The 12,148-nt window shown below is 48.1% G+C and overlaps 1 protein-coding gene across 4 annotated transcripts in view; it reads right to left on the bottom strand.

Annotated features, from left to right (window-relative positions):
* The window catches only part of ACSL6 (acyl-CoA synthetase long chain family member 6), a 60,498-nt gene that overhangs the window by 20,872 nt on the left and 27,478 nt on the right, over positions 1-12,148 (bottom strand). For all 4 annotated transcript variants that reach the window (XM_049829422.1, XM_049829421.1, XM_049829420.1 and 1 more), the window contains exons 3-10: positions 11,375-11,489; positions 9,049-9,113; positions 8,480-8,581; positions 8,235-8,334; positions 7,518-7,696; positions 6,965-6,997; positions 5,923-5,974; positions 732-805 (exon numbers count right to left, since the gene is read on the bottom strand). In XM_049829422.1, coding sequence (XP_049685379.1) covers positions 732-805; positions 5,923-5,974; positions 6,965-6,997; positions 7,518-7,696; positions 8,235-8,334; positions 8,480-8,581; positions 9,049-9,113; positions 11,375-11,489 — 720 coding nt within the window. The remainder of the gene's footprint in view (positions 1-731; positions 806-5,922; positions 5,975-6,964; positions 6,998-7,517; positions 7,697-8,234; positions 8,335-8,479; positions 8,582-9,048; positions 9,114-11,374; positions 11,490-12,148) is intronic.

Here is a 12,148-nt window from a genome sequence, read left to right on the forward strand (position 1 = left end):
CAAGGGGTATAAGGTAACAAATTGTCCATCCCACGCGTACATCACTACTTTATAGAATTGCCTGTTTACTACAAAAAAAGAGATTCTTTATATTTGTTAAGTACAAGCTGTGCAAAATCCTTAATATGTCATACTAAAGCGATTCTGCTTCCTATATTGTTTCTAAACACAAGTTTACACATTGCGTGAAACGTATTATACAGGTACTTGGCCAGTGCTATGCTTTTTTAAAAATATGTATAACAGCAACTGAGATATACTTTAATATCAATGAAATTAACCATTCTTGTAAAAAATGTGTATGTTTATATAGATGTATACACACACTTTATGTGCAGAGAGCTTTCAGATAAATGAGGACATTGTGTGGGCACAATGGGACACAGAGCACAGCTGGACTCTGTGCTCTTTTTCAAGCACGAGTTGCAACTGTAGAGGGCTTGTTTACTCTCCTAGTTCTTCAAAAGGAGTTAATTAATTGATTTACAGGAGCCAGCATTGCTACTCAGAAGCACTTTGCACCCACAGAGCCAGGGAGCCAGTGCTAGAAAGGGGATTTAATGCCCTCCAGGGCTGTAAGCTCAGACTTGCTCCTGTTTCCATGGATTTGGCCCTCCAAGTAAGAGGAATTTCACCTCTTATCTGCAAGAGCGCATTTCTAGCCCATGCAGGGACACAGCTTAACCCCCACACTCCGCACATGGCAACATTTTCTAGATCAGGGTATTCACCTCCGTCACTTTCAAAAAGCCTGAAAAATCAGCAACCACGTTCCCATGAGTCAGCATAGCACCTTTGGGGTTTCCTGAAAGGAAACAAAGAGTGACTTTAAAAGATGAACCAGTAGGAAATTTCCAAAAGCTTAACAAAAACCAAACCAGGAAATGGTTAAAATATTAAGGTCTCTTTTTGAATTTTAAAACTTATGTAATTTTTGCAGTCCTTTCTGTGCAGTAACGTGCACCAAAAGCACTTACTGCAATACTCAAAATTGAATAAAATGATACTGTAAACACAAATATTTCTATTGGAGACTCTGAACAACAGTTTCCACCAGAAATAGCCCAACTCCAATTTATGAGAGCACTCAGACGCAGCTGCTTGATGAGCACGGCCATCAGACCTGGCTGGCTGCTCCCAGCCTCTCCAGGTAGGATTTATTTCATACAGGTTTTGACTAAGCATCATCTCGAATACCAACAAACCCCATTTAAAAGGCTGGTAAGCTCTTACTTAGCCAGTGCACTGGATAACCTGAACAATGCAGAAAACAGGTAATACATGGTAAAAACTAGGCTACAAGATGACCCTATGAGACTCCAACTAAGGGAAGTCGTTAATATTGTCAGCAGCAGAGCAGAGGGATCCTGAAGGTAGCACCAAACCCATTAGGGAGCTGGCAAAGCCCCCGTGTCACAGCCCAGTGCCTCTCACCACGCCTGCAGCGTTTCACCTGCCACCCACGCAGGCACCTCCACACCGTCAATATTTGCTTTTTCACCCCTTTTTCTGTTCCGAGCTGAGAATCCCCCTTTGCACCGTGATACACCTTTTGCATTTCGTATCTGTTCGTACGCCAAAACACAGGGTTTATTAAGCAGCAAAGGCCAAGGCTGAAACCTCCGGAGCTGATATTCCCATGGGAAACGCATGCGCAAACCGGAGCTGATATTCCCATGGGAAGCGCCTTGCCTGCAGTGCTGGCTCCGAGGACCCTGCATGTCCTCCTGTCGCAGCACTGTCCCTCTTCATCATCCTCAAAGGGTTTATTTCTGAAAAGAAGGTGTAGCTCAGCTTGAATAAAGATTACAGAGCCTGCCTCTCTCTCCAGCGCATTTTTAAGCAGATTGTTTTAATTCGATCACACCACTGCAGCGCAGCTCCCGCTACGCCGTTCGGAAGCAGATCGGAGGAGCTTTACCTGCAAGTACCCTGCGTGGCCCCGGCACGGCAGGCGCAGGAGCTTTGCGATGCTGTTCCAGCTAACGATGGATGCAACAGCCTCGCAAAATTGTAAATCGGCCAGAATTTCATCCTGGCTTCCTCGGATTAGGAAGGGGCAAGGGTGTTTGTTGAATCAGTTTCGGCACAGGAAAATGCGCTTAATCCTCTCGGTTTCGGAGCAGTTTGCGGGCTGTGTGGCTGGCAGCCCTTTGGTGTGGGCACGCACCCACGGGGCAGAGCCTGGCTCAGGTCCCGCAGGGCTGAGCCCCTGCGCCCTTCCAGCTTCGCTGACATTGCTTCGACCCAGCCTCTCAAATAATCAAAGGCCCAAACAAAATTAGTAATTATCGCACGCGTTTATTGCACTAAAGTAGGACATTTCGAACACAATGTATTTTACTGAAAATCCATACTTGGTGTTGCAAGTGCCTTGGAGTAATTCGAACGCAGCGCACAGGAGGCTATTTTGGTCTGACTTATGCTTGTCCTCATCCGAGGCTCAGAGGTGAAGCCAGGGCTGACGTCTTTGCCAGCCACAACTGCTCCGGTCCCGACCTGTCGTACAGACGCGCTCGCAGGCACCAGCTCAGCCGGGCAGGTTTCATTTCAAGGCGCTTATTTTTGCAATTGGGTGCACACGTGGATCCAGACTTCAAGAAAACTCCACCAACCGATGTCGGTTGTAAATAAATGCCAACGACCCAGAAATTGCTCACGTTATTTTAGCTGCGTCTAGCCAAATAGGTGTGCGCAGCCCCTGCAATTCTACAAGTAGGCGCACTCCCGCGGCGTTGCGCAAGTTTCTCTGCGTCGGCGGGTTGCACGCCCACGGAGAGGACGTGCTCAGTACTGGTTTGGAAATTCAAAACTGCTACAGCAGCAGCAGATCTGGCTCCTGCACCTGAACACAGCTCTTCAGGTTTTGGAAGATTTCTCGGATGCTTTGAGACCTCAGACTCATTTACTTACTCCACCTCTAACTTTAATGCAAATTCAATACCTCTGCTCGATTCCCCATGACACGCCTGGAAGCGGCGTGGACGTTCGGGCTCCTTCCCCCCTGTCCTGCCCACAGCAGGTTCAGCATCCCGGACAGGCTGTGGTGTTGATGGTGTCAAAGCAGAGCAGCAGCGTCAGAGCCAGGATAGCCTTCGCCAGGAGAAATCCAGAACAAACCATGCTGCCACAGGGAGCTGCAGTTTTTTGGGCTGGGGGATTCCTGTAAAGTTTGACCTTCTTTAGTAGTTCTGTTTTAAGAGTTAACCCAGCAAAACAGATGCCCCTTGCTACAAGCCCTTTCCCAGAATTACCAGTTTGCGAGAAAGAGGTTGGCAGTAATGCTGCCTTTAAAAAAAAAAAAATTAAAAAAGAAAAAAAAAAAAAAAAATCAATGCCAGATCTCCAGACCTGTATCACTGCTCTCAAGTTTGAATTTCATTGTAAAGACACATCATAAAAGCGAGTGTCCTCTTACAGAAATGGGTGCACTGCTATCCCGGGCAGTTAATAGCCTGCGTATGGCAATTTCTCCTTATCTTGGTGCCAGGCTGGTTTGACAGTTCTCATAAGCAATAGAAGCACCTTTTCCACATGGCAAAAGGGTCTTTCAAGTAGCGGCTCCAGCACTAACTCGGTGGCGTGATCCATCAACATTTTGGGATGTAAGCGCTTTCCTCCCTCTGGGAACCTCCAACAGTCAGGGATATGCACTGGCAGGCTGTGAGAAACTGCCGGGAAGCAATTTTTATCCAATTGGTTACAGGTGGATCCTTGAGCAAATGACAGTTTGCTACTCTGGAGTAGCCAGCATGAAAAATTGTATCCTGATGCTTTGGGGACAGCTGTGTGCCTTTGGCCTATTTCTGAGTGCTGGTGATTTTTTGGTACAACAACGAAAGTTGGTCTTGTCATCTGAGCTCAGCAACTTCAGCCTCTCCTTTCTCCCTGGGGAGGTATTTGGACATCTGATCCTATCAAAGAAAAGCACACATTAAAGCCTGCTTCTGGGTTGTTTTTTTTTACAAACAGCTAAAATTGTTTCCAATTCTACCGTTTCCAGGTAACAAAATCTACAGCTAAGATTTGTGTCACACCATACCAAAATATCTAGAGCCCTTCAGAATTGAAAAAGCCTTTGAGAACATATCTGTTGGAAGAAAATTCTAAATCTGGTCATTAAAAATATCCTGACATGGGCTATACAAAAAGCCAAGCCTTTTACATCAAAACACACGGAAAATGGACCAGAGTGTTGATGCAACCCCTGGAAAAGCCAGAAAGTGTTGTGCAAAGTCCTCCAACAGCAGAGGATGGGCTGGTGGTTCACAAAGCATTGCTCTGTCAGAGTTTAGTTTGCAGATGATTTACAGAATTTGAAATCTTTCGTTTGGATGGGAGAAAGCAAATGAGCTCCCTGGTTGTCCTATTTCTGTAACTTCAGGCATGTTCCTAAGAAAAGCACAAAGTCAGAAACCGGCCCATGATTGCATTTGCGTATAAAAAAAGAAAATTTTAAAAAAATCCTTCTTTATTCAGAATTTCTTATTTAGAAATAAAAATATCAACAAAAATGCGGCTTGAAAAAAATAATTGCTCTGCACTTTAAAATCCACACAGACAAATCGTGCCCCACTGTATCTGTAGGCACGGCTTTTTTGGTTTCCTGCAATTCCCATTTGTGCCCGGCCACTTTGCACTGGCACAGCCGGTGCTCACAGCATACACGGCTGTGATGGCCGTATCCCGACTGCATTCCATCTTTTTCTTTTAGGAATTCCCACTGCTGAAACAGAGTCACAGGCTCCTTTCACACAGTGCACTGCCTTGGGGTACTCCGAAGCGCACAGATCTCAAAACTAAAGAAGGATGCATGAAGGTAAAAAAAACCCAAAGCCTTTTAGTACATTTTGAGTTTATATTTGGAGTTGATGGAGCAGTTGCCTACCTGATGTGCAGTACAAGCCTTCTCCAGGAGGTGGAAGATGAAGATGTCCCCTCTTGCTCAGCCTGATCCGCAGGCTTTGCACTCCGCAGGCTGAGCACCTCAAGCAACGCCCTTCTTGGAGGGCAGCTTGGTGTCGAGCGGCATCTTCTGCTTGCCTAAAGGACTGGAGGCCAAATCGAGGATGCTTTGGGGTAGGACCAAGCATTAGGTAATCCTGAGAGCACAGGTGAACCTGGAAGAGCTGCTCCAGCGGTCCCTGGTAAGTATAAAAGCAGTTTCCCAAAGCAATCGTGCCTTTGCATCTGCGCTGGCTGCCCGTGTAGCGTTTTGGTAGATGTTAACGGAGGTCAAATGCTCAAGAGTAGGAAATTCCTGCAAGCTGTATGAAAACCAGGGTCTGGGGAGAGGAGACAGCACTGCGTCTGCTAAGAACAGACAGGAAAATGATGCTGCTCCTCTCCAATAAAAAGGGGGCAGGGGCACCCCAGTACCGGCAGCGGGGGCTGCCCAGGCTGGTCCCCGCGGCTGCGCCAGCACGCGGTGGCCAAGGGCCAACCCAAGGACGTGGGCAACACGCGAGCGAGCTGGGGCACGCTGCAGAGGAGACGGAGGTGCTGACGACATCGGGGGGTGCTGGGGACATTGGTGTGCTTAGGACACAGAGGATGGAAAGCTGTGGACCTGCATTTTTTTTTTTTTTTTTTTATACATATGCAGAAGATAAATACCAGTCAATCAAGCGCTTCACAACTACACTGCAAAACGGGAAGCAGAAACATGGGCAGATTTCTAGACAACTGAAAAATAGTACTGCCAAAATATATGTCGGGCAATTCGAGTGAAAAATAAATACATCATTATTTTTAATTTGCAATCTACAGAAATGTATATACACATATTTTCTTAAATATTAAAAATGCATAGAAATATCACTGCCATATCAGTATAACAGCAAGTTTGCACATATTGAGGGGATATTAATAATCAATTTGACAATTTATTCTAACATTCCAAGATTAAAGCGCCTCTTTTACCTGTAGTGCCACTAGTAAAACAGACAATTGATAGATCTTCTGGTCGAGGGGGCTAGAAATACAAAAGGAGAATAAGAAAATCCCATCAATCAAATGCAGAAGGGTCAATGGTAGACTGTTGTCATTGTATAAACTTAAAGATCAAACCAATTATACTTCAGCTCTGCCATAAAAAGCTTTCATTCCCCTTGGCAAATATAAAAGACCATCATAAAACTCTTTTTATCAGGTTTTTTCAGTTGATGCGGACCCTATTCCTCTCTTAGGTTTTGCTCCAGCTGCATCAAGGGCATGCTTTATCATTAGAAGACTTTGATGGGATCTTTGTCTTGCAGTTAGTATTTTCAAAGACACCATCTATACCTGTAGGTGTGTGAGAAAACTTGAGATAATTTCATGATTTCCAGATAAATTCTGGAAACATGGTTATCCACACAGTGGACAACTTTCCAAAGCTGCCGATTGCTCCCATTTCCAGTAGTATCTCTGTCTTCTCAGCACCACTGCATGTGTGTGCTATTTTGGGTCCCGACTGAATAAACAAGCGGCCTGAAAATCAGAGGCTGCTTTTGAAAGTTTTGCACAAGCAGGAGCAGCCAGTGAAAAACATCAACGCGGTTTTCCAAAAATATCCCAGAGAAATACTGCCAAGTAGTGTTTCTGAGCTATAGAAACCCCACCGGAAAGCCAAGGGTGCAAACACATTCCCCCGGTGCCACCTGGGTAAGGTAGTGGAATTACTGTGGCTTAACAATGGCATTTAATTACTGACCCATTAACATGTTCAGCAAGGATGAACTATCTCAGTTAAGCGTCCCAGGCGGAGGGTACGAAGCCAATACTGCACATCTCCAGCGGATGGTATTGAGAGTCCCTGGGCTCCTCCACTGCCTCCCACGTGGAGAGGGTCACGGGGCGCTGCCCCTAAAGACACGCAGGCGTCCGTCTGCCCAGAGCAAACCCTTCCCTCTCTTGGCGGTCAAATAAACGTAGCACAGTCAGCTGCAATCGTAAGTGGGAAAAGCAGCACGCCAACACTCACCACAGGCACGTGTCGACTCTCACGGCCACAGTCCTGAAAAAGATAAAAGTAACAAAAATGATTTCCACTTTAATTCCTGTGGTGTAACCCACTTGCTAATAATCTGCAAACCGCTGAGGGAGACTGCGAGCTGCAGCAGAAAAATTTGCGGCTAACACTTAGGTCATCTTTTCTATCCAAAGTTTCTTGCATTAACTGCAATGCCGTGCTTGGAGTTAAGTAGCGCTTGGGTTGGTTGAGCTGGATCCAGGCTGTTTCATAAAAGCGTAAGGCTGTAGGCTTACATGTAGGAGGACTGTGTCCCGAATAGCAACCCCCCTTTCCAGGCTTAGTTAGCAGCTGATATCTGAGCAGGAAGGATTGAAATGTTGGCTCCCATCAAGAAGCAATAACACTTAAGAGGCAACTGCACTGAGCCATGCATCAATATTAACAGCCACAGTCTGCTCTGCAGACACTGAACCTGCCATGCAGGTCACAAGCCCCTGTGTATTTTACCATCTTCTTACAGAAACTACAAAATACAGTAAAAAGAGAGGGAGAGCAGACTTACCTCCACCTCCTGCATGGTCTGGATGCGAACTCCACAGCGTCTCCCTCTCTCTGTCAGCTCCTTCTCAAACGGGTCCATCAGGATGATGGAGCTCAGACCTGGCGTTTCTCTCCTCTCCACGTGGTCGAGGAGTATTCTGGCTTTTTCAGGTTTGTCACAAATGACTGTGGAAATGTCAGCTGGAAGAAAAGCGGTCAAATGAGTTTTTACGGTAGATCTTTTTTAATGCAAGAATGGCTCATAGCTAACATTGTATCAGTCCTGATATTCTCTTCAGGCTAACACCAAAAATCCTAGAATGTAACATACATTTCTCTTAGAAAATCACTGCAATTTTAGCTAACCTAAATCAGTGCTGAAGCTGTACCTGACATCTACGACTATTCTGGGATTCAGTTCAAAATACTAAAATTGCTCACCATGTGGGCTAAAAAATCTAGGAGGCAAAATATAAAGCAGCACAGGAGTGGGTGGCCGTGGAGTAATTCCCGCAGCCAGAGCAGCCCCATCCACGGCTGTGCACGACCAGGCGCGTGGGAAATGCTGCGGAGGCAGCCCTGACCCAGCATGGGGACACACAGCTCCCCAGAAACTTCTCTAAGTGACTTCAAGACACCCAATAAGTAAAATCACCCATCTTTTAGAAAGTAGACGAAAATGAACCATTCTGAGCAACAAATCTGCTTTCTGAGACGATTACCTCAATTCTGTTTTTACCTGTGTTGACGATGTAACGAATGGCTCCAGGACCTAAAGTGTCATAGAGGGGAACCACCACCATGGAGTAGGTGTAGCAAGCCAGCTCGGAAATGATCCACTGCAGGAGGAACATCAAAGCATGAAGGTGGGAAAAGGGCCACGGGAGCAGATTTAACACACTTGAGAACGAGCTTCATGTATAAAGCAAGCTCACAAGTCAGGAACATTATTAATGCAGCATCAAGTCGAACTTAAAATCTCACCTCTGGACGGTTTTGAGCAAAGACCCCAATGAACTGCTTTGTGGATGGCTTGCAGCCCTGCCGAAGAAGCCCTGAACCCAGAGCTTCTGCTCTTTCAGCCACCTGGAATTTGGAGAGGGGGGGAAAAAAAAACCCCACCCCAAATATAAAAAAGAAAAATATAAGCAATACCAAACTAAGCGAAGAATTAGCTTATACAGGGAGGCTCTCAAATTATTGTATTTGCGATCTAAAAGCCCAATTTTTTATGCTCTCATGAGCCACTAGCAGTTGACCTCTGTTTGGCAATGCCCCACGGCTTTGAGCATGTCACCGCCACTGTCAAGAGGGGGCTAACGGCATTGAGCCCATCCCCAAAAGCTGACACACACCCATATAACACCGGGATGGGCCCGCCTGTGGAAATCGAGAGCCCTCGCATTAGCAACCCCCCGGTCTAGCACGTGTGTGTTATCGACGGGTGCCTTAACACCCCTTCTTCTTCAGCCAGACAAGGTGAGAGCACCGGGGGAGAGGACCCTATTTGCGGGGGGGGGGGGGGGGGGGGGGGGGTATCGTTTCCAGCTCACCTCCTTGTAGGACAGCCACTGGTAGGGCTGCTTGGGCTTCCTGAACCCCAGGCAGGGGCCGTTTTCTGGAAGACACAAGCAGAGATGACGGAGGTTATCGGGACGGGGCAGAGCTCGCAGCAAGCCCCATCAAATGAACCACACGAGTGCAGCTGATGGGAGACCGGCTGCTGGGGTGTCCCAGTCGCTTCACTCCTCCTGCCGGAGCTGCAGAGGAGACGGCAGCAGTTTGCCCCCAAACAGCCTCATTAAAAGCTATTTCTCCGAAGGTGGTGTGAGCATTAGTGTCTGATGAGGGCTTTCATCCCAAACACCGGCTCCCACTGCTGTCGCTGCCTTTTGATTTAAACGCTTCAAAGTGAAAACTGCTATTTTTAGCACAGCCTACTCTGGAGGAGGGTAAAACAATATGCAGCACTACGTGACAGGAGGAATATTTGAAAAGTTTAATTAATTTGCTTACTGTACTTAACTGCGCAAGATCCAGCCCTCCATACATCTGCTGAGTTATTTATTTACCCCTGTCCTGCAGGGTGGAATATTTGCAATTCCACTGAGGCTTTTTGGTGGTACGGAAAATAATAATCTGACAATGAAATTGTTGTGTTCAATGAGGTGGGATGTCGTGAGCAGCAGACACAGAACTGGTTATGATAGAGCAGGGAAGAGTCATCATAGCTTTTTGGAGCGGAAAATGATGTCTCGCAAGTGCGTGAGAGCTCTTTGACGGTACCGTCAATCGTGGGGTAAGGGTGATAGACTGATACACCACACTCAGCTTTCCTAAGAGCTTTTGGCAGAGTCCCTTACCCTGCCCTGTTGTGAAATAAAAGGTAAGTTGGACGAGTAATTGGTGAAAAGGCAGCAACAAGCAGAAATAAGTATCGGCGTTTGCAGCAGAGGAAGAACTCTGTTGGGTTCCACAGTTCTATGCTCGGATCAGCCCCGTTTAATGTATTCATGAATGTTCTGGAAATGAATAATGTATGATGAGCTTTGCTGATGCTGCAAAATCCAGGACATTAAGCTCTCTGCCAGTGGTAGCAAAAAGATCTCGTGGTACCGAGAGACTGCACAGTAAAATTCAATGGCATTAAGGGCAAAGTAATGCACGTTCCAAATAATAACCCTAATTCTAACCCCCCACGCTCCAAAAGCGGCGCCCAGGCCACCACGGGCACTGCAGGCTGCAGCACCCGCCCTGCCCCTCGCTGGGTCTCCTCCTTCCTTGGCCTCCATTCCTCGGACCTCCCTCTCTGGGTCTCCCTTCACTTCGTTTCCACTCTATTGGCCTCCAGTCTTTGGGCCCCCCATTCTCCAAGACGTCCACTTGCTGGGCCTCCTACACCAGTGGGGCCTCCCACTCTGTGGTCCTCTCAATCGCTTTCTCCCTCTCACACCATCTTTCCACCCCCATTCTTGGGGCCGCTACACTTGTTTGACCTTCCATGCTTTTGCAGATTCCCACGCTTTTGGGGGCCTCTTCACTTCTTCAGCCACCTGCACCTTTTCATGCTCCCACACCCTCAATGGGACCCCCACCCCTTTTCATCCTCCCACAATATTTTGGCCTCATACACTCTTTTGACCTCTCATACCTTTTCGGCCTCACACTCTCTGAGCCTCTATGGTCCTTGGCCTCATACAAGTTTGGGGACTCTACACTCCTTGGGCCTTTAAACTCTCAATGGGTCTCTCGCACCCCTTCGTTCTCCCACACCTCTTTGGCATCTCCACCACATTGGCCTCCAACGTATTTTTCAGCCTCTACACCTCGTTGGCCTCCCAAACAGCCTCCCATTCCTCATCGACCTCCCACACCTTTTATCAGCCTCTACACTTCGTTGGCCTCCCAACACCCTTCACCAGCCTCCCAACACCCTTCATCGACCTCCCAACACCTTTTTCATCCTCTACACCTTGTCAGCCTCCCACACCTTTTCAGCCTCCCACTCATTGGTTGTCAACACCCCTTTGGGCTCCTACACCTTTTCGATCTCTACACTTGTCAGGCCATCCATACCGTTTGTGCCCCAACACTCAGGCTTCCCCGTCTTTAGCCTCAACTCTTGTGGGTCCTCCTGCACCTTTTTGGCCTCCAAACTCTTTTTGGCCTCCCACGTGCAATAGTCTTCTATAGTTTTTGGGCCTCCCACGCTCTCTTAGGCTCTACACCATTTGAGACTCCCGCACTTTTATGGGCTTCCGCGCTCTTTCAGCCTCTACGCTCTCTTTGAGCCTCCCACACCGTTTGGTCCTCTACATCGTCTGGTCCTCCACCTCTCCCCACCTCTGCTCCCACGCCTCCTTGTCACCGTGCTCTCACCGGAGATGCTGAATCCCCTCCTGAAGACCTCGTACATGGTCCTGGCATCGTCGTAGTAGTGCGTCAGCAGCTGTGGGCTGTCCCCAATCACCGACCGGCGTGCCCCGGCCAGACCCTGCGCGACATGACGTGACATGACGTGACACAGCCGACAGCATTGCCCGACGGGAGGGAGACGGGGAAACCCCGAACCATAAAGCTCCCCCAAATGCCCCAGAGACCTCTGCAGCTGCCAGCGGGTTCCTGCCCCGACACCCACAGGGATGGGAGAGGTGGGACGTCCACCTCAGCACCCCAGTAACATGGAGAACCAACCACCCGCCCAGACGGCAGCGCTTGACCCGGCTCGTTGCCGCAGGAGGTGGTTGATATTTCCCAAGGAGATCTGAGGGGGAATTATAAATCTGCGAGTAACAGCGGGAACACGCTCGGGGGAGCGACTGCTCTGGGCTCCACAGGTCCCCAGGACTGGCACCACGGGCACTTCTCGAGGACATCTGGACCAGCATGAGGGACAGGCTCAAGCAGAGGCCAGAGTCCAGACCCCAGCGCGGGGGTTTAGTAGGGGTGTTTTAGGAGTGGGCAAGGGGAGGCAGGCAGGGCGAGAGTGACCGAACCGGGACCGCGCTGTGATTCCAGAAGAAAGTCTCACTAAAGCCCTAACCACAGGGGTTAACTCTCTTGGAAAATGTAAATTCCTCCCACCCTTTTAAGAAGTTGTTGGAATTAAAGACAATATTGTTTTAGAGGGGACGTCACAAAAGGCTTTAAAAA

This window comes from Accipiter gentilis, chromosome 26 (genome assembly GCF_929443795.1).
Source record: "Accipiter gentilis chromosome 26, bAccGen1.1, whole genome shotgun sequence".
NCBI classification, from domain to species: Eukaryota; Metazoa; Chordata; class Aves; order Accipitriformes; family Accipitridae; genus Astur; species Astur gentilis.